The sequence below is a fragment of the Neolamprologus brichardi genome, chromosome 9 (assembly GCF_056152115.1).
Source record: "Neolamprologus brichardi isolate AB-2024 chromosome 9, ASM5615211v1, whole genome shotgun sequence".
Lineage (NCBI taxonomy): Eukaryota > Metazoa > Chordata > Actinopteri > Cichliformes > Cichlidae > Neolamprologus > Neolamprologus brichardi.
In genome coordinates this window covers 22,417,549-22,438,627 of record NC_142112.1, presented here as the reverse complement: position 1 = coordinate 22,438,627, position 21,079 = coordinate 22,417,549, and the positions used below count along the sequence as shown (strand labels likewise).

At 41.2% G+C, this 21,079-nt stretch overlaps 1 protein-coding gene across 1 annotated transcript in view; it reads left to right on the top strand.

Moving 5' to 3' along the window:
* The window catches only part of c9h8orf34 (chromosome 9 C8orf34 homolog), a 71,300-nt gene that overhangs the window by 3,036 nt on the left and 47,185 nt on the right, over nt 1–21,079 (top strand). The window contains exons 2-6 of the mRNA XM_087845617.1: nt 11,634–11,778; nt 13,715–13,846; nt 15,753–15,872; nt 16,112–16,140; nt 17,004–17,167. Of these exons, the coding sequence (XP_087701743.1) occupies nt 11,634–11,778; nt 13,715–13,846; nt 15,753–15,872; nt 16,112–16,140; nt 17,004–17,167 (590 nt within the window). The remainder of the gene's footprint in view (nt 1–11,633; nt 11,779–13,714; nt 13,847–15,752; nt 15,873–16,111; nt 16,141–17,003; nt 17,168–21,079) is intronic.

Sequence of the window (21,079 nt, the reverse complement as noted above, 5' to 3'; positions counted from 1 at the left end):
CCAGGTTCTCAAGCTACATGTTGCTGGCTATGAGGTTAGTCTTTATTGTTTTTGAACTATGCCCATTTGGATGTAACCACTGTGATATCACCTATTGGTTTGTGGGACCCTGTTGTGAAGGTGAAGGGGACAGTTATCAGTACGAGCTGTCAGGCTACATTAGCAAAGCAAGAGGAATTCAATGGGTGCAGTGCACATAAACAGACATCTCCTAATGACATAAAATGCTAGAAGGCTTAGTGATCAAGCAACAGAATGGGACAGTTTGGAGAGATAATGTACTTTGAAAAGGCACCGACACCACAAACACGACTGAGAGATCTAGTTCTTTGAGTTGATGAGAAGTAGCAAAAAATTGTAGCAGGCTTTAAAGTGGTTTCTTTCCACGGTGAGGTTTAACGTGGCCGACTTGCTTGTGGAACCAGCCTCAAAGGGCCACTAAAGGAACTGCAGTCTTCTGCACTCGGGCCCTTGACTATGATGAGACAGCAAGCTTAAAAACATGGTATTCATTTCACTGTACTGTCACAGGAACACGAATACTTGAATACTTAAATACTAGCCACAGGTAATTAATCTCTGTTGTGGTGGCTCGTTGCTAGCTAAACTTCAACACTGTTCTCAGATACACAAACAGTGGAAAGTGGATCACACATCCACACAAAAAAAGTCCAAACGCAGCATAACCGTCACAACACCACTAAATTAATGATGATTGAACTTAAACACTTGTATTCCCAGGAGTCTTTTAGCTCATTAGTGCAGAAATTCTGTGTAGCGGTAGCACTCTGTAGAGACGTTCTTTAGCGAACAATTTAATTCGTACAGAAAATATAAATGGTTTGTCTCCTTCAGCTTTTACATAACTCTTCATAGTAAAGGCCGCCCTTTGTTTGCTGAAGGATCTGCCAAAATATATTTATTGAAGAGCCTTTCCGAACGCAAGTGTACAAGTTTGTTATGGAAATAAAAGACGTCCTTTGTCTCCATTAAGAGTCCTCTTACAATATTGGCTATGTATGTTTATGTCCTCCCTCCCTCCTTGAATTCTCCGATCTGTACCAATCTACCCTTGGCTTTCATGTTGCATAAAAATCTAACTTCAGCTTAATTTTTTTCCTCCTAAGGCAAAGCGCCATCACTCCTTCCTCATACCCAGCTGCAGTCTTAAACAGTGTGAGTAGAAGCGAGGGTTCATTTACTCGCTCTGATGAGACACAGCTTATGATTTGCCAGAGAATCGATCCCCCACCACACCCCACTAATGAAATGGTTGCTTTGCAGAGATAGCAAGCTGAGTCAACACAGACATAATATTCTTCCTAAACAGTGAAGCAGTCTCTCATAATAACTGAAGTAATTGCTCTCTAACGTATTGTAAAGTGTTTTGGTAAATTGATATTCTTTTCAAACACCTGCCCTTTTCCAATTCAAATCCCAGTCAGTGTTAGGCATTAAAGCAAGCTGAAGGTCACATGCTCAGGTTTCGTTGTTATACCCAGTATGATACTCCATTGTAAGTGCCCCTTTTTAAAACTATAAAAGCCCCCCTTTCCTGACATTCGTCAACACACGGGGCTCATTAATTGAATGAAATAATGGGTCTAATTCTTTAATCTTTGCTTTATCGGAGGAGGATCTGCAGGATCTACCTGCAAGCTTCTGACATTTAAACTCGTGTAACACAGTTGGTGTAAAATGGTGCATTCTTTGCCTTTATCAGCAGACGGTGTAAAAAGCCCGCTCTCATATTCCTCCCCGCTGTGGTCTGTCAATCATGTCTTAGCCGATATAATGGTTCTGTTGGAACTGTGAACTGATGGATCATGTAAATGTTGCCCGGATCAAAGAAATGTCACAGCATTGAACTGGAAACTGGTGTAGCAGTCAGATGTTGAAATGCAGCCCTGCTCTGTGAAGCAATTGGGGTCTGACTTTTTCTCCTTTGTGACTTTAATAAGCTTGAATACAGGTTTGACATGAATTGAGTATTTGTTATAGTTTAGAGGCTGCTGTGATTGCTCGACGATATTAATGAAGTTCACTAATGATGTGGACTGTATTTAAAGTGATTTACATACATATTTAATTAAATAGAACAGGTCTGGGTTGTTCACAACAGTGTTTAGAAACTTGCAAATGAAAAATACTGTTGCTTCTAAAATATCGGCGCAACACGAATGCATATAATTTCTTTGAAGTTTGTGTATGTATTGCTTTCATCATTCATACGCCTTAAAAAAAAAAGGATCAGGCTCAATTACTTCTACACAGTGAGAATGACAGATTTGAAATCGATGACTGGGGAAAAAAAGAACACCTGTATTGAATTTGCACTTTGTTTGAGCCAGTGCTTTGGGTCGAGGTGTAGGAATTTAAACGAGTAGGCTGCTCAGTTTCTACTTATTGGTGTTTCTGCTTCGAGTGAAGTTAAATGACTTTGCTTCTCCCTGAAGATTTCTCTGAGTGAACTGTTTATCTGTTCACGTAGAAAAGCTCCACTCCAACTTGCTCAGCTGTGTAGTTCTGCTAATGTGCTGCGTCCAGGGTTTAAGAAGTCCAGCCCTGCAGTGCTGTTAAGAGGTCAGGTAGGGCTGGGAAACACACGTATATGCACAGACACACACACCACCTGACCTATTGATCCACTTCCTTTGGAGATAATTTACTGGACTCTGTGTGATTGAGTGTGTTTGTGCATTTTCACCAACATTATTACCAACATCCCTCATCTTTCTGTTTCAGTGAAACTTTAATATTTCATGTTGGCCATAAACATACACCTAAATTTAATAAATATGTGTTCACTGTGTCAGACCTGCATTTACTGTGATTTTTTCCCATTTCAAGATTATCTACACTGTATAGGAAAACCAAATGGCAGAACTCAGGTAGATAATTACTGTTATAACATGTTAAATGTTCTGCTTAATTGCAGGTAAATTAAAGTGCTGGGCACTTTAGAGCATATTATTTATGCTATTGTCCAAAATTGAGCCACTACAAACCTGGAGTCCTGTCGCGCCCACTTTAGACACTGAAACAATGAAACAGTGCATATTCACACAATACAAACAAATACTCTGAAATAAGACTTAATAAAATGCTTAATAGTTAAAGACCTAAAATATTGAATTGATTCATGTTAATTGAGAGTCATCAGTCAAAAAGTAAAACAGTCACATAAAATTTGATAAATTACAATATTAATTTACATTGCTTGATCTTAATTACTTTGAGCATTTGACTTTACAATGGAACTAGGACTGTGAGATGTAACCCAAATCTCTTTGTCCTCAAAGTCGATGTGTTAAAAGCAAAAAAGATTTGTTTGACATGGGCCAAATTGCAATGACTAGATGAATGGATCAGGGTATCTTAAAAACTGTCGTGTGGTCGGTATCTTAAACTGGTCGGAGGACGGAGCAGTGATGGATGGCCAAGACTCATTGATGCATGTGGGGACCAAAGGCTGAGGCTGGGTAGTTCAATGCAACAGATGAACTACTTTAGCTCAAATTGGTTAGAAAGGTGTCAGAAAACACAGTGCATCACAGTTTAATGCGTGTGGGACTACTTGGTATTTGAGTTGACGTAAGTCATAATTTGCAAAGTACAGTTTTCTACTTTTCATAACCAAACAGCATCCGTCCTACAGAGGTAGAACCTTTGTCTCACCTTCACTCGCCATGCTGATATCCATGTTTCTGCCTGCATCCATTTCTTGTAAGACTGCAAGCTGTCATTCAAATGATTAGAAAATGCCATTAACAGTATATTTTGTAAAATCATTAAATTAACTATAAATTAGAACATAGAAGAACATTAGTCTTATTTTTTAGGAATGTGTATCATAGGTCAGTAAGATCAGGAATTAATATAATTGATATTCTTTGAACATGGATTGCTGTCTTATTTCTTTTCCTTACAGGAAATAAGGTCAGCCTTTTCTGCAATATAACAACGAGAGAGGAAAGGACTTGAAGTCCAAGTAGGGAGCAGGCAAAAGGCAAATCCATAAAACAGCCCAAAAAGGTCATACACAAGAAAATCAATGACTAAACATGAGAAATAACAAGAACACTAGAAAACAAGAAAAACTAAGAAATGCCTGGAAATCTTGACATGGTGTAAGTAAGACGATCTGACAGGGAACATACAGGAACAGCACATCCTGCAGTGAGCAGCTCACTGATGGGAGATGGGTGAGTAATTGGCAGATAGGGAACAGGTGTTTGGGGGGGGGGGACTAATCAGGATGTGGCAGACAGGAGGGAGAGGGTGCAGTCAAATAATCCAAAAAACGACCTCCTACCTCCTTTTCTAATCACTTTGAGCGAGAACATCATGGGTTAAGCAAATTTGTGAAGAAAAATTCAAAAGGACTTTCGGTGCTCAGAGAATCTGACTAGACTCCTTAATCCTTTATCATCCAAGTATCATACAGGTCACCTGGATGTGTTTTTGTAATTTTGGCTGTAAAATTACAAAATAATTCTCATCTGTCAGGGACTATTTTAATTTTCTCTTTAGATTAAAATTGTCGAGGAGTAAGATCATGTGACGAGCACATGGTAAAATCCAGGTGGAGCTGACTTTTTTACAGCAAATTTCTTCTATTCTTTCCAAAGCTGTTCGAATTTCATCTCTAGCACAAACGATAACAGCGTTAAGGTCATTTAAAGAGCACTTGTAAAATAGGCCAGTGTGACATATTGAAACTACAATATACAGAAGACGCACTACAAAACATAAATGTTACTTCATATTTACAGTGTTGTTTCATCTAGGTCGAATAAACAAGAACATTGACAAAAATGTCATTAATTACAAAGGCTGTAACTTTAAAGAAAACACATAGCTTAAAAGATGAAATATATCTTATTTCCTTGTGTTTCCTGCTGGAAAGAAATCCAATTTAACTCCTTTTCTTCTCTTTATTTTGGATTTCTGTAACTTAATTGAAACCTCTCCATCCGTCACTTAGCCAAACTGACCTGAAGCAAAAATTAATGAATGATCATCCTAAAGACTGGTGATGCAACAGTGGGCATTACTAAATATTTAGCATTAATTATCAAAAACACTCTGTATATCATATTGCATATGGTCCAGTATGAGAAGTGAGTCGCTTTGATCATAAATCCACATAAGCTCGTTACCTTACATCTTCAAGACTAAGTATAGCTTCGGGTTTTCTACGCTTGCTCTTTTGGTTGTAGTTTCAGCCATTTGTATGCACACCTGTTGGTGGGTTATTACAGCATGCAGACACATATCTGCTCACTTTGAATCCTTTTAAGCAAATGTGTAGGCTTGGTAAATACCTGTCAATTAAGAATAAAATGATTTCCTTTGGTAATTTATTACGACACCGTGAGAAAATTGAAACAAAGCCTTTTTTCCCTTTTGATGTCTGGCTGGTAGGGTAAGTGATTCATTTACAAATGAACAGCATCAAAATTCAGGGGAGAGAAGGTTAGGATTGGTTAAATTGCATCATAATGTGCCAGAGAAAGTGCTGCAGCATCCGTATCAATTAGACGTTATTTTTTACTTCAAACTCTGTGATGGTCTTGAGTTTGGTAACTTGGTGTGACAGATGTGTGGTCATGCACGGGTTAACACGGCTTCCCCTCAGGCACAGTTTGAGTAATTACCACGAGACAGGCGGCTCAACACACGGCCCAAGGCCAGGTTGGTCCTGAGAGAGTGCAGGATGGGGACAAAGAGGGAAGGTAAAGCATTTCTGTGATATCTGGAAGATCAAGCAGGGACACGATGAGTGAAGTCCAAAATGAGGAAGACTTAAAGCGTGCAGTGTCAGGCAGGGGGGAGGAGTATGCTTGTATTTGTAAGAAGACAGGAAACAATCAGGAGAGAGAGAGAGTACAGTGGCTCTGGTGCATGCTAATAAAGATATCAAGTCCATTTACAGCCCGCTGATCCTCGGGGCTTACTGATGTGTGAAGCTGATAGTCATGCTGGTGGTGTAGGAGAGCTGATCATGTGATACAAAGAGCCTTGACAGTTGCCCTCTGTTTGTTCAGCTGGTGACTAATGACCATGTGTGTACAGTGTCCAGACACTATCAGTGCTCATACTGTATGTATTTCTATAATGTACGTGTGTGTTTTTAAAGGTTGCAAAGACAAAGTTCATTTGGCTGTTTGTCCATTACCTTTCCAGCTCAACTTTAATGTAAATGATGGCAGAAAAAATCCACAGTGCTCATTCTGTGTCTTCCCAACTTTAGCTCTAACTAGTATTAGTTGTCCCAAATTGTATTGCGCTATACAGTATGTTATTTTGAAGAGGATAATCTACACACTGTTGACGTAGAGCTGGCTCGTGGATGAAATCCTTGACCGATGCCGATAAAAAAGTGGCAAAATTGGGACGATACTTAAAGAGCAGCAGTTCTTTGAGTGAAAATGGCGTGTTGATGCCAGAGATCAGCCAAAAAGGGCCAGACTGGTTCGAGGTGATAGGAAAGGAACAGAGAAGACCATCTCTGAATGAAACAGATGGGCTACAGCAGCAGAGGTCCACGCTGTGTCGAGAAACTGACACAAGAGCTCACCAAAATTTTTGAACAACAGAAGATTCTGCTGCAGCATTCAGCTGGTAGAAGCTTGTCTAACCAAAATCAAAGCACGAGTCCATCCTGGCTTTTCTTAAGAGTTTAGGCAGGTGGTGGTGGTGTAATAGTGTGGGCAATATGGGGCAAATTTTCTATTTTATTTTATTCTATTTTAATTTATTCTATTTTAATTACTTGATTGCTGTGCAGCAGAAAGATCGTCATGTAGGTTTTGAAAAGGTTAAGTCACGTATGAATGTTGTGAATAAATCTGTTCCTGTGGAACACAGCAAGCACCACAGACAATTACCAAAAAGATGATAAGCAAATTAGCATTTACACGATTATTTTATTATTATTAATCCAACAGTATCGGAAGCCATACATGAATAAATAGAGGGTGATAATAATTGCTCTCCCTAGTTGCAGAAGTGACAGAGAACAGTAAACTGTAGGAGAAACAAATGCAAATGGAAACGGGAAAGATGTGATACTGGAAGATGTTTGATTGAAAATTGCTGTGGCAAATTTTGTCAGTCCAACAGCGCCCTACCGTGAAACTTGTCAAACATAATCAGCAAATACTCCACAAGGACAAAGCAAGTGAAGGGTGCATATCAGCGAGGAAGACGAGAGCAGCTCTTGTGACGAGTTTTATCTGCTGGTGCCAGTCTGGCCAGGTGACATTGCCTCTCCTGTAGTCTCCTCTTCCACATGATCTCTTCTGCTCTTGCCTTCCTGCTTATTCAGGGTTTGGTTGTCTTCCACCGGCATGTCTCTTGCTTTCCCTCTGCGTGTCTTCACCTACTTTGGCTCTGAATTATAAAGACACTCACATGTCACCTTAAGTAACCTGTGATATGACTTTGCATTGACATATTTTATTAACACAAAGAATAAGTAAATCATTGGCAGCCGTTGGCCTCTTCTATAGGTGACAGGGACAGGAAGCCCTCCAGGGAGTATTGGAGGAGCTGTTTCTGCAAGTCCAGAACATGCTGAAGGTGACACTGATTTTATTCAAACAAGCCTGAAATAAAATGTGTAAATGTGCTCTATACTGTTGAAATCCTCTTATGTCTACCCTCATACTTGCAATACAGACACACTGCGCTTGTCTCAGTAGATATGTGAATAGATATACTTCCTCTTTGGAACACAGACATCACAGAAAGCCGACTCATGCAGAGTAAGTGTTGTGTGCTGCAGGCTCAGTGTCTCCTCGCATCCATAAATCCATAGCTCAAATAGTCCACCAGGAGTCTACAATGGCTGAGGAAGAAATTCATCAGCTCACAGGTTGACAAAAAAGAACTAAAGCTTAGGCAAAGTCGCTTAAATCACAGAGCTTGTGAAGCAGCGTTGGCTCTGTCGGTATCTGGTGGGTTTTTTTTGTTTTTTTTACTTCAGCCTTTTTTATTCTTGTCCGTGTTCTTTGCGATTCCGTCGTTGATTTGCACAAGAGAAATCATTATCCAAGTGTCCAAGGTAACAAATGGAAAATAACCCCTTGGGACTGGCAAAATTTATTATACTGCAACCGACACTTGAGCAGGGTGGATACTCTGTGTCACCAGAGATTGAAGATTTGTCCTTACCCACCACCCTGGTAGAGTTCTCTCTTCATGTCATCTTTCAATGTCACTGTCAAAACTGTCTTAGCCTGCTACTCGTGCACGACCTCCAGAACTTTCTCTTTGCCCTCCTCTCTTATTTTCGACTTCTTTCCCCTTTTAATTCAGGGAGTTTGTTTAGGTTGTGGGGTATCAGGCATCAGTGAGCGTATCATGACTGCTATTGTCCCCGGAGGGAGTCCTCGAGAGCTTCCAAGGACATGGGTGTCTCTTGGCTGGCTGACAGCTTGTCAATTACTGTGACCGAACGAAACTGCCTGGGGCACGCGGATATCCCGCCAAACGACACATCTGCACAGATACGAACTGAGACTCCACTGTCTCAGTTGCTTCCGCCACCTGTTGGGCTGTTTTAGAGATCACCGCTTCACAGACTGAAACTCTCGGGCACTCTTTAAATCTCTCTCACACATATAAAACCATACTTTAAGGATGATGTTCTGCTGGTGCAAGTAAGTCAGCTTGCACAGAAAAATGTTGACCCAAATTTGAGTCTACATCATATTGTGGTTCCTGTCAAAGGAAATGTGATTACCCGTCTAACAGCATGGGCTTATCAAAACAAGACTACCATAGAACGTGAAAGTGTCAGAAACGGTTACTTTGCTCTCCTGCATACGTGAGCAATGCAAATGCTTGCATATCCACCGTGCAGATTTAGTGGGATCTACTGCTTACAGTGTGAGGTTTTGCCTTATTACAATTGTCATTGTAGATGGTAAAGGACGAAGAGGTGCTTTAGCTCATTAAACAGCCATGTGTCATGCTGGAAGCAGACCACTCTGTAGTGCATGCAATCAATACACGTTGACACAAGAGTGCTGTACAGTACAGACGTGTGCAGAATGCACATGTAGCTGCAAGCTATGGGATCTGTTCCTTCTTTGCATCATCGCTTCCTTCTCTTGCCTGTGCATCCCTGTGAACGCACATCTCACTAAGAACCGTCTTCCCTTTACCCCTTCCCTCCAAAAAGAAATTAACACTTGGGGCACTTAACAGAGTTCTCATCATTTGCTTCCAAATTACAACCTTCAGTAATAGACCTCCTGTTGGTAAGTTAGTTAAATTACCCACAGGAACTACTAAGCAGTAATTACAACTTTTGCCTTGTGCCATTTTTAGAGGTTTTAAACTGTTAGACTATGGTGAGGAGCGCTGCTTTGCTAAACTCTCGCTGCGCTATTCTCTCATGTGGTGCTACTCCTGCAAACAGTGGCGTGAGTTGCCTGTGTTGTTAGGCCTTTACAGAGAGACATTTCAGCATGCGCCCTGTTTATCCATTCACATGCTGCTTCCTATCAGAGCTGCTGTAGACACTGGGGCAGAGCAGGAATGTCCCCCTGACCAATTACCTGATTAGCTTTCTGAGCACACATAGTGCAGCCAAGACTAGCCAGCTGTAATACACACACAGGCAGGCTCTCTTTATCCTGTCTCTACCTCTTAAAAAAACAACAACACGCACATATACAAATAAACTCACATTGGCAAATGCATACCAGCCATCAAAGCGTAGGAAAATACAATTCTGCTAGGTAAGCAACTCTACAGTGTATCCTATCACAAATACTTAAACACACACATACACACAGATGCACTCATTTTATCCATACATTACTGCCAATTCACTGCAGTCCACTAATGGCTTCTCTGCTTCACTGCAGTAGTCACCCTGAAGTCAGCCTGAGCTCTGCTCTGACTGGCTTAAACTGGTCAAACAGAGTTCGTTCTCGTACCGTATCGCACCGGCACACACAAATACACTGACAGGAGCAGACATATGCTCATTTTACTGCACCCATCATCTTCAAAGGGACTGCTATTCCCTATAGCTGTGATATAAGAGTTTGGTTTTCTGACTCTGTAGGTGAAGAAAAATAAAACCCACTTCTGCGCTTGCATTTGTATCGTAGCTAGAGTATTAAGAAGTGATTTGGGCAGTGTTAATATTTTTTTGTTGTTGTGTTTTTTATCAGTGTGTGTGTACAAGGAGGGAATGTGTTGTAAACGGGTAGGACGTGATTAGTTTGAACATGATCATTCGTTTGAAGCGGTTCCCATCATGCATTTGAAGGATTTGAAATTAGCATGCAGAGTGAGATATGGCCTCCACCCTCAGCACCTGTTACTGTGACTCCCACCAGTGTGTTTTTCTCTCTTACACTTCTTCTTTTTCTGCTGCTTTTCTCTCAAAATGTCCTTAGTCAAAAATGTGAGTTTATCCTTATGCTTACATGTAATATCTGGGCGCTCTTTCTACGTGAACAACCATCCGTGGAAGTCTTGCGCACGCCACTTGTGTCCGTGCGGTTGCCATTTTTAACTTAACCTGTGAGTAAATAATTGTTTCGGTGTCAAACTGATTGGAGGAGCCTGCAGTGCACCAAGTCAGGAACACAACTAGGAGTTGTTCACTTTTTGTGACATTCACAGGGTTGTGCACCTTATATTTGTCAGACTGCCAATGCCAAGCTCCTCTCTAACATATAAAAGTGTCAAAACTATTTAGGCATGGGTGATATATTGAATTTTTTAACTGGCTGCCATCATCATATCCGTGGAGCTTTGTGCAGCACTGAGTCAGGTCTCCGTGGCGCTATATTCGCTAGTCATACTTTAAAAATTTCTATTAGTCTGTGTACCATTGTCAAATGCAGCTCAAACAGAAAGGAAGGGGCCACCTTCTCATACTTATCAGAGATTACAAATATATACTGAGTTAGTATCAGACTACTAAATCAGTAAAGTGAAATCTGACCCTCAAAATACCTTGAAAAGTCCCGTATGTCACTGTGGGCCTGCTGAAAGTGTATTATAAAGGCAGGATTTTATTGGCTGGACAATACTAACACAACAATTGCTCAACACCTTCTCAACTGTGCAAGTTCACGTGGTCAGAATAACACTTTCAGGCTGCAAACTTTGGGAAATCACCAGATGTGATGCTGGAGAAAAACGTACACCTTTTTTCTTTCTCTGGTATTCTAGAGCATTTTTAAAAAATTGCCCTTCATATTTCAAATGTTACTCAGCGAAAAGGCTTCTGAAGAACACCCTTGATTCCTGCAGTGCTTATTTACTTGTATACTTATTTGCCTCATCTGATTTTTAACAAGCTTGCAGACGTGTTTTACTAATAGACACGGAAGGGAACTGGTCCATGTCTGTAAGGAAAAACTAGTACCATCTTTTATTATTTAAAGACACCGGGCGTGGTATAAATCTCCACTTGCTCGACGCGCACACTTGCTGTGAGTGATTTCAACTCCAAAAAACTCCTGGGATGCTTCTAGTTATTGATTGTGTTTCTCAGCATCAGTATGGCCGATACTCCGCTGGCTTGGATCTGCTCTCTCACTCTTGTTGCAGTGCCACTTTGCTCTAATGGCTCTCTGCTTTGCCCTCTTCTCTAGGAGTTGATGACCAAATTGATAACTGAGACTCCAGACCATCCAATCCCTTTTCTCATTGATCACCTGCAGACCAAGCAAGACAGCCCTGGCAAGCTACACAGAGCTTTCTCAGGTTCTGCTGCACTTTGGGCACAGAGCTCCCCAGGTTGGTGCACACACACATGCAAACACATTATACGTATGCTGCGTGTCCCCTGCCTTTCTCTCGTGCCTGGACGAACAAAACTCCCTGTCTACCCCGCAAAAAAAGAAGAAGAAAGAGTTTAATACAGTGGCTTGCAAAAGTTTTTGGCCCCCTTGAACTTTTCCACATTTTGTCACATTACAGCCACAAACATGAATCAATTTTATTGGAATTCCACGTGAAAGACCAACACAAAGTGGTGTACACGTGAGAAGTGGAACAAAAATCAAACATGATTCCAAACATTTTTTACAAATAAATAACTGAAAAGTGGGGTGTGCGTAATTATTCAGCCCCCTGAGTCAATATTTTGTAGAATGACTTTTTGCTGCAATTACAGCTGCCAGTCTTTTAGGGTATGTCTCTACCAGCTTTGCACATCTAGAGACTGAAATCTTTGCCCATTCTTCTTTGCAAAACAGCTCCAGCTCAGTCAGATTAGATGGACAGCGTTTGTGAACAGCAGTTTTCAGATCTTGCCACAGATTCTCGATTGGATTTAGACACCAGACAGGTCAGGGATAAAGTTATTGAGAAATTTAAAGCAGGCTTAGGCTACAGAAAGATTTCCCAAGCCTTGAACATCCCACGGAGCACTTTTCAAGCGATCATTCATAAATGGAAGGAGTATGGCACAACTGTAAACCTGCCAAGACAAGGCCGTCCACCTAAACTCACAGGCCGAACAAGGAGAGCGCTGATCAGAAATGCAGCCAAGAGGCCCATGGTGACTCTGGACGAGAGATCTACAGCTCAGGTGGGGGAACCTGTCCATAGGACAACTATTAGTCGTGCACTGCACAAAGTTGGCCTTTACGGAAGAGTGGCAAGAAGAAAGCCATTGTTAACAGAAAACCATAAGACGTCCTGTTTGCAGTTTGCCACAAGCCATGTGGGGGACACAGCAAACATGTGGAAGAAGGTGCTCTGGTCAAATGAGACCAAAATGGAACTTTTTGGCCAAAATGCAAAACGCTCTGTGTGGTGGAAAACTAACACTGCACATCACTCTGAACACACCATCCTCACTGTCAAATATGGTGGTGGCAGCATCATGCCCTGGGGGTGCTTCTTTTCAGCAGGGACAGGGAAGCTGGTCAGAGTTGATGGGAAGATGGATGGAGCCAAATACAGGGCAATCCTGGAAGAAAACCTCTTGGAGTCTGCAAAAGACTTGAGACTGGGGCGGAGGTTCACCTTCCAGCAGGACAATGACCCTAAACATAAAGCCAGGGCAACAATGGAATGGTTTAAAACAAAACACATCCATGTGTTAGAAGGGCCCAGTCAAAGTCCAGATCTAAATCCAATCGAGAATCTGTGGCAAGATCTGAAAACTGCTGTTTACAAACGCTGTCCATCTAATCTGACTGAGCTGGAGCTGTTTTGCAAAGAATGGGCAAGAATTTCAGTCTCCAGATGTGCAAAGCTGGTAGAGACATACCCTAAAAGACTGGCAGCTGTAATTGGAGCAAAAGGTGGTTCTACAAAGTATTGACTCAGGGGGCTGAATAATTACGCACACCCCACTTTTCAGTTATTTATTTGTAAAAAATGTTTGGAATCATGTTTGATTTTCGTTCCACTTCTCACAGGTACACCACTTTGTATTGGTCTTTCACGTGGAATTCCAATACAATTGATTCATATTTGTGGCTGTGATGTGGCAAAGTGTGGAAAAGTTCAAGGTGGCCATATACTTTTGCAAGCCACTGTATATTTGCCCTTGCTTCATTTTAGCATAAATGTCTCCTGTGCTTTGCTGTCATTTATGGTTGCGGTAGACACACACAAGAAGAATAAAGTATTTGCCTTTGCACATAGTACCCCCAGTTCATGATAAATAGTCCTATGATATGCTGTTTTCTGAACATAAATTCTGACTCTTTCCTGACAGAAAACAAAAACACTCGGAGGGAGTACATCAACTATGAAAAGCCGTGGCAAATTCACCCAAAGAAGCCAAAAAAATCAAAGAGCGACCTTGCTGTTTCAAGTATCTCTCCGCCTTCACCAGAATCCAAATCCCGTAAGTTTAATTTTTATTTAATCTTTACTTCTTAAATTTTTTCCTGGTTGTGTTACTTACACAGGCACACCCGGACACACATAATCCATTTTTAAATGTGAAGCAGCACTGTTTTGATACCTGTTGATATCGGTTGTTTCCCAATTACACGCTCCACTGACTTTAATCTCCATTTTAAATTTGATATAATTATGTCTAATTAAAGTTAGTCACACTGTATAGTCCAGTGTCCTCCTTCCAGCCTTTCAGAGCCCTGCAGACGAGTTCATTATTAAGGACCACCTATTATAGCCTACACTTACTTACAGCCGTGCACTTCTACGCACTCTAAAGAGGGATTCTTCACAGACTTCTTGGGTTCATGCAGAATATATGAAAATGATTTTCCTGGGGTAATTTTAGCTGTGGTGTTAGAATGAAGTATGGCAATTGAGGCAATAAGAATAGGTCAAATGGGTATCAAGCGGCGCCACAGACTTCTTCAATAATGTAACGCTGTGCTCTGTCATTGCCAGACCGAGTCTATTTTAGACTATGTTAGGAGCATTGCTCACAGTCAAGAGGATGAGGGTGTCACGAGAACCTCGTGAAGTCCATAAAAGAGGACGAGTGAATGGGAGAACTGTGCATCAGCATCGAGGTTTGGTGTGTTAGCAGCATTCCTGTTGCCCCCGTTAGAGGAAGAAGCTTTCAAAGCTAGATTTAACGTCAAATCACATTAAAAATACATGCCTAGGTGTTTTGGCATGCACAGCTTATGAAAAATTGAAATCAAAAGAACTGTCTCTCATCATTATTGCACAGTTTGTATGCAGGAAGCCGGCACAACAGCTGTCAAAAACATACTAAAGGTCCACTCACACGCTGATCAAAATGAATCCCTCTTCCTTTTCTGTGCACGGTTTGGCAAAGGGTTTGGCCTCACTTGTGCCTGAATGATAGTTTAATGGGCAGATCCAAAGAGAATTGAATTCTTAACCCCTAATCTAAGCTATTAAGATACAGTGTAGCCCTTTGCTGGGGCAGCACCATCACACAGAGCCACGCATAGGAGAGAATGACACTCGTTGCCGGAAGTAATGATTTTTTTTCCCCCCCTCATGTCTGTATTTGGCAGATGAATTTGCTGTGTGTTTACAGTTGTTAGAATGCCAAGCAGCTTAGTCAGAGCGAACAAGTGTAGGGGAAGGCAGATTGTAGCTGCAGCGCTGACAAATATTCGCCCTCGAGTTTATATGTGGGGAAACAGACCACTCACTTTCTGCACCTGTCAGGACATATTAGTTTCGTTCAAACATGCATCAAGTTTAATCCAAATTCCTCTCTATAGTTTTCAGTGTGTTTTCAGAGACAGAAGAGTGGCTGGTAGATAACCGGCACATTTTTGGCACGTCTTCACTGTTACTTGATGTTGATTTTCCGTGCAGCTGTGTTTGAGCATAAGAACGTTTGATATGGATGAACGAGTAATCCGTCCTCTATAAAACAATATTGCTCCTTGCATGTCTGAGTGAGACCGCCAAAAGCTTTGGAGCGCTGCTAGGGGACGCGAGCAGGACATCAGTAACATATGTGGGTCATTTCCTGCTCCTGTTTGAGTTATTTCGTTAATCAAAGAGACTGACAGACACTGTCCCCTGGCCTCAGTCCAGTCAGCTCTCTGCCTCTGGAAGCCACACTGTGACTTTTCTGCCAAAGTTTCCATTTCACTTCATCCTGCAGTAATTCACAAAGTCGTGTTTGGGCAAATAGAAAGTCAAGCAGGGGTGTTTGCAGATTGTAGTATGGTTATTTGGACATTTCATAGGGTCAGTTCTCATCCATTTCATAATACTCACACAAAGTGGATCTGCGATGCTTTCGGATGCGCTGACGTAAATTGCATGTTTGCTTCTGTGATGACCAGTGCCTCGGTCAATCGAGTACCCGCCCTGGGACTGGAGGGAGAGCAGGGACTTTGATGAGCTCAACCACATTTTGCAGGAGAGCAAGAAGCTCGGCAAGGCCCTGGAGAGCCTGTCGCGCAGTGAGTGGCTGCAACTCAGCAGAATGCATGCTTACATCATACTCAGCAGCGTTTAATACATCTTAACATATAGAACAAAAGTCTAGACCTTTCTGTAAATGTCACTGTTAATCCCGAGAAGGAACCGGATAGAGCAGCTTATCTTACAGGCTCACAACTAAGCTTAGAAGCAGCCTAAGCTGGGATGTAAAACCGTATTAGATGCTTCTGTGCTTTAAACCATTTTCTTCTTTCTTCAGGCATCGCCATCTCTGATGAGCTTGACCAGGTAGATATTAACTAGCCGGGAAAATAAAACACTCCTATATTGACACTAGTTTGGTCTTCCTCTCATCACCCCTGCTGAATTACTTATGCTACATCAAATAAAAGAGCCAGATTTCTTAACTTTCACTTGCTCAACAGAGCAGCACAGACATCGTTTTCTGATGATGAACTGCTATCTCATGGGATTGCTATTCGAGAGTGATACTTCAGTAAAGCATGTCCTCCATCTCCCGCTCCCTTGCCCCTTCGTTGTGGATCTTACTCGCAAAGCTTTGTCTGTGCTCTGCCTTTGTCCTCGCCTGGCCCAAATTCCCTCCCGGCCCAATAGTGCAGCGGCTGCTCAGGTTGGAGATACACAGATCGATTTTGGAAATGTTGGCTCTGGATGAGAAAAACAGCATATGTTTTGACAGGGAATTTACTTTTTGCTCAGCGCACCATGTCCAACATCCTTGGCTTATAGTCCAGAGATTTTCCCTCTTTTCTGTGGAACAGAACAGGGAATGAATACTAAATACCTGCTGAGATCGTGCAGAGACAATAGAATTCCTTCTGGATTTTGTGAAAGATGAGGATTTATTTAAGTATTTTTGCTTTTTGCACACTGAATCGTGCAAATGTGTACAGAGGCTGTTTGGGAGGCAGATATCAGACAACGCTCTGCTCTTTTTCTGAACTTTATTATTTTAAAAAACTCCATTATTATTTAATAATGAAGGGTTTCCTTTTGAATTAAAAGTACACAGTGTTAAGATAGAGATTCATAGCAGTTCTCCTCTCACCTCTACCTCTGTTTCTTTTCATTTTAATCTTTCCCTTTCTGTCTGCTACTTCCTGCTGTTTTAATATACATTTCTGTTTTAGAACTTGGTGGGATATAACGCAGTTCTGCGCCCTCGGGTGGTGGGGGAGTGGGTTGGTCGGGACGAAGATGATGCGGACCCGCTGGCTGCGGAAATGCTGCACCCTCCCGTCCCTCGGTCTAAAACTGAAGTATGTTGGAGTGGAGACAGCAGCCCTGCTGGGAGGTTAGTGATTGGAAATATAGTATATTTGTGACGTCATCTATATGAGTGTATGTGTGCGTGCAAGTGTGTGCGTCTGAGTCACTTAATGCAAAAAGTTTAAAACTTCAGAAACTTCACAAAGCTCTTGTTGGCTCTTTAAATAGGAGGAGGTAGACTTCTAACTCTGGCTGCCTGAGGAATGCCCATCTGAATGGGTTTGATAATCCCATTTCAAAGGCGCGATCAAACATGCTTGCCATGATACTGCTTCAACCCAATTTCAAATTAAAGCTAACCTCATTTCTCTGTCCTCAAGGCCAAGAAATTTTCTGCTTGTTATTTTAAAAATGGCCCGTTTATGACAGTATAACTGTGTCGTGCGTTGCATTGTCAAATCATTTGTCATCTTTAAAAAAACTCTTTAAGTTCCAAGTCAAGTGGACTTGGTTGTTAGATGAGGCTATTGCCCTGTGTGTGTGTGTGTGTGTGTGTGTGTGTGTGTGTGTGTGTGTGTGTGTGTATGTATGTTTTTCTATCTGGTGGGGACTTTTACCTAACTGCTCACTCATCCATGAGGACTTTTGTCACTAAGGGGACACAAATTATGGTCCCAACAGAACCAGATATATGTGTTTGTGTAAATGAGATGTTATGTATTTTCCTATGAGGAGTGTGACAAACTTGTGGTGCTGTGTGAAAGCCACGGAGAGATGTGTCACTGTGGGGACAAATATTCTGCTTCTGGGAATGCATTATGTCAGCAAGTTGCCCCCCACATGGATAAGACAAGGGCTGCGCATGTGTGTTAGTGCGCACACACAAGTGTGCTTCTGTTATGACAAATTAAAGGAGGAATGGATATAAAACCATAAATCATGTTCAGGCCTGAGCTGACATACACACAGTGTTAATCTCATTAGGTTACTGTATGGGTGGATTATAGGGAGAAATCACTTAGTTTAAACCCTGAGCTGGGAGATAGGGATGTGTGTGTGGGCTCACTGATGAGCTCTGCTCTGTGTGTGTGCGTGTAAGTGAGATGTTTTGTATTTACCTATTAAGACTGTGAGAAACGCGAGCCGCTGTTTGTTTGGGATGGCGTTGTGTCCCAATATAATCACAGCCTCTTCTCTCATTAACTACAGGAGTACCTGGCTCATCACATTGATCATTTATATCAACTCTTAATTGCATTTACTGGGAACTTGCTCCCTTATCACATTCTGTTTGGGGATCCACATCACTTTCAATTACTCCAAGCAGTTTTCTGACCCAGCCTAGTGTCATGTTTCTATTAAAAGTCTTAATACTAAATGACATAAAATTTCGTGGCTAGAGATTTTTAAATCCACTGGTTAGGTTTATAATTAGAGAAGCTAAAAATGACCACTGATGTAATGGAAAGCTGGCAAAGACTAGCAGTGCCCTCGCTTAAAATCCCATGTGAGCTTTAATGTGGCGTCCCTTCATGGTGCTCATAGGCGTTCAGTTTCTTCTTCTTTTGGCTGCTTCCTTTAGGAGTCAGCGGTTCATATGACTTCATCTCACTCACCATGCTCTTCTGTCACACCAACCCTCTGCATGTCCCCCATCACGACATCCATGAACCTCCTCTCTGGTCTTCTTTTTCCATGCTCACCGCTCTCTAACCTGTCCAACATTGTCTGCTCAACCTCCCAAAGAGCTGTCCCTCTGATATACTCATTTGTACTCCTGTCCATCCAAGACACTCCCAATGAAAATTTTAACATTTTCAACTAAGCTCTGCCAAAAAAAATAAATTAAAACTTCTATCTGCAATCTGAAAGCACATATGTTTTTATTTCTTCCTCATGTATTTGACCTTTTTTGTCTAGGCAGTCCATCTTCCTCCTCTGACTTTTGCAAGTTTACTTTCACTTATTGCTTCTGTCCCTCATTCCAGCCCACCTGTCATTTATGACCATAAGAGAAAGTGACAGGTTGTGTCCATTCTCTGTATGATGGGCTGCAGTTTCCAGAGGGATAAGTGCAAAGTGCACTTGGGAAATCAAGAATGAACTGTGGCCAAAGTTTATTCAAGTTGTTTCTTTCACTCTCCGGTGGAGCGAGGCTTCCACATTTGACGTATAGCAGGAACACAAGTTTTTTTCTGTTAACAAAAATATAAAGACATTAACTTCTATGGGTTCTGATTACTTATTGGTCACTCAGACAGGAAGAGAGAGTTCTGTAAAGCTGCATTTTTTGTCATATTTCTTGTGTTTAATGTTTCGGCTCCTGTGGTGAAAAAGAATTGCTGACTCTGGGACAGCTACAGGGAGGCACAGTGGGCCTGAGATTTTCATATTAGATGTGGGTCCATTATACAACACATAAAAGTAATAACACTGTCTCCACACAAGCTAGCCGAGCAGCCTCTCTCTTTTTTTGTTTACTTCTATTTTTCACAATTATTACTTTCCTGCTTTGTTTGCTGTTCTCATCTTAGATTCTCGCCGCAATGTTGGAAAGTTTAGCCTCAGGTTAAACCTGACTGTTTGCAATCACAGCGAAATGTTCCAACTTTTTTTGTTCTTTTTTCTTCACCCAAAGACAAAAGCTGTAAAAAACACCCCATACCAACCACATTACTCGTATTAGCAGATACTATTAGCATAAATACCACACGGAGGGTATGAAGAAATATCTTTTGACCCTTTCACATTAGCTGTAAATAGATGTCATTAAGCTGAGATTAGCATCAAATTCATTCTCTTCCACCCCTATAATCCACGCCCTCGGCTACTGGGATATGAAAATTAATTTAGCCAATATAGAGGTAAGAGTAAGCCAGCCTTCAGTGTGGTATGTGTATCTCTTAACTTTAAAGGAAAATGAAGACGCTGTTGCGTGTGGGAACAGAATTATGAAGAAAAACATTCTTTTTTTTTTCATCCAGTTATTATTTTAATTGAATACAGTCTCAGAACTGTGATCCTCTTTCCACAAATGTTGACGTATGGGATGGCTTTATCGTAATTTCCATGGATACACCCGTGGCAATCAGCACGTAATGTTTATAAATTACCATGTGGGAAATGTTAGCGTACGCCTTTATGATAAAACAAATAGTGGAGGCTGAAGACAATGTTGAAATGTAAACAGAAGCCAGACGTGCTGGAACAAAGCAGTAATACTATTGGCTATTATACAAGAATAAATAATATTAGAAATATAGTATTCAGATTTTATAAATAATTAACGATCCTTTAAAAAAAAGATATATCTTTCCCATTCTTGAATATTTAAAAGATTCAAGCACTAAGTAACTCGTTTGGATTTGATTATTGGCTCCCCTGTTGGGTAAAAACTGCAGGGGGTGCTTTCAACACCTACATGCTTATAAATCCTGAGCTTAGATTCCCTTTTCAACCTGACATCCTCTAAACGCCCAATGGTTTGTGGGTAGTGTTTAACTTTTGCTCTGTTGCTCACCTCAGAGCAATTATCTTGTCTTATCTACTTCCTGCTACCCAGGTATAGCAAGGTGCACTGCACCTACATGACACTTCATATAACTGTACTCTGTTTTGTCTGTGCCAGCCACGGAATGACTATCAAGTGCAATGATTGGTGAAACACCTTTTTAAATATAGTCACACATGTGCATAGTACTGGGGCAGATGCATTATTTGGTTTTCGCTAGGAAGCTCGAGTCTGCTTAGATACAACTCTAACAGATTAGGATGAGAGTATGTAATTACTGTCGGAACACTGTTATTATAAAACACGTTATTTTTCTCCATGTGTTTCCCAGAAACTCAAAGCATATTATTGCAGAAGATAATAGCTTCAGATTCATGATCTATTCAACTTTAAAATGCTTTACAGAAGTGAGCGACAATGTAATTACTTGCTAATAAGTTATTCAGTTTGTATGAGGGTTGGAAAGTATTACTTTATGCTATTTTT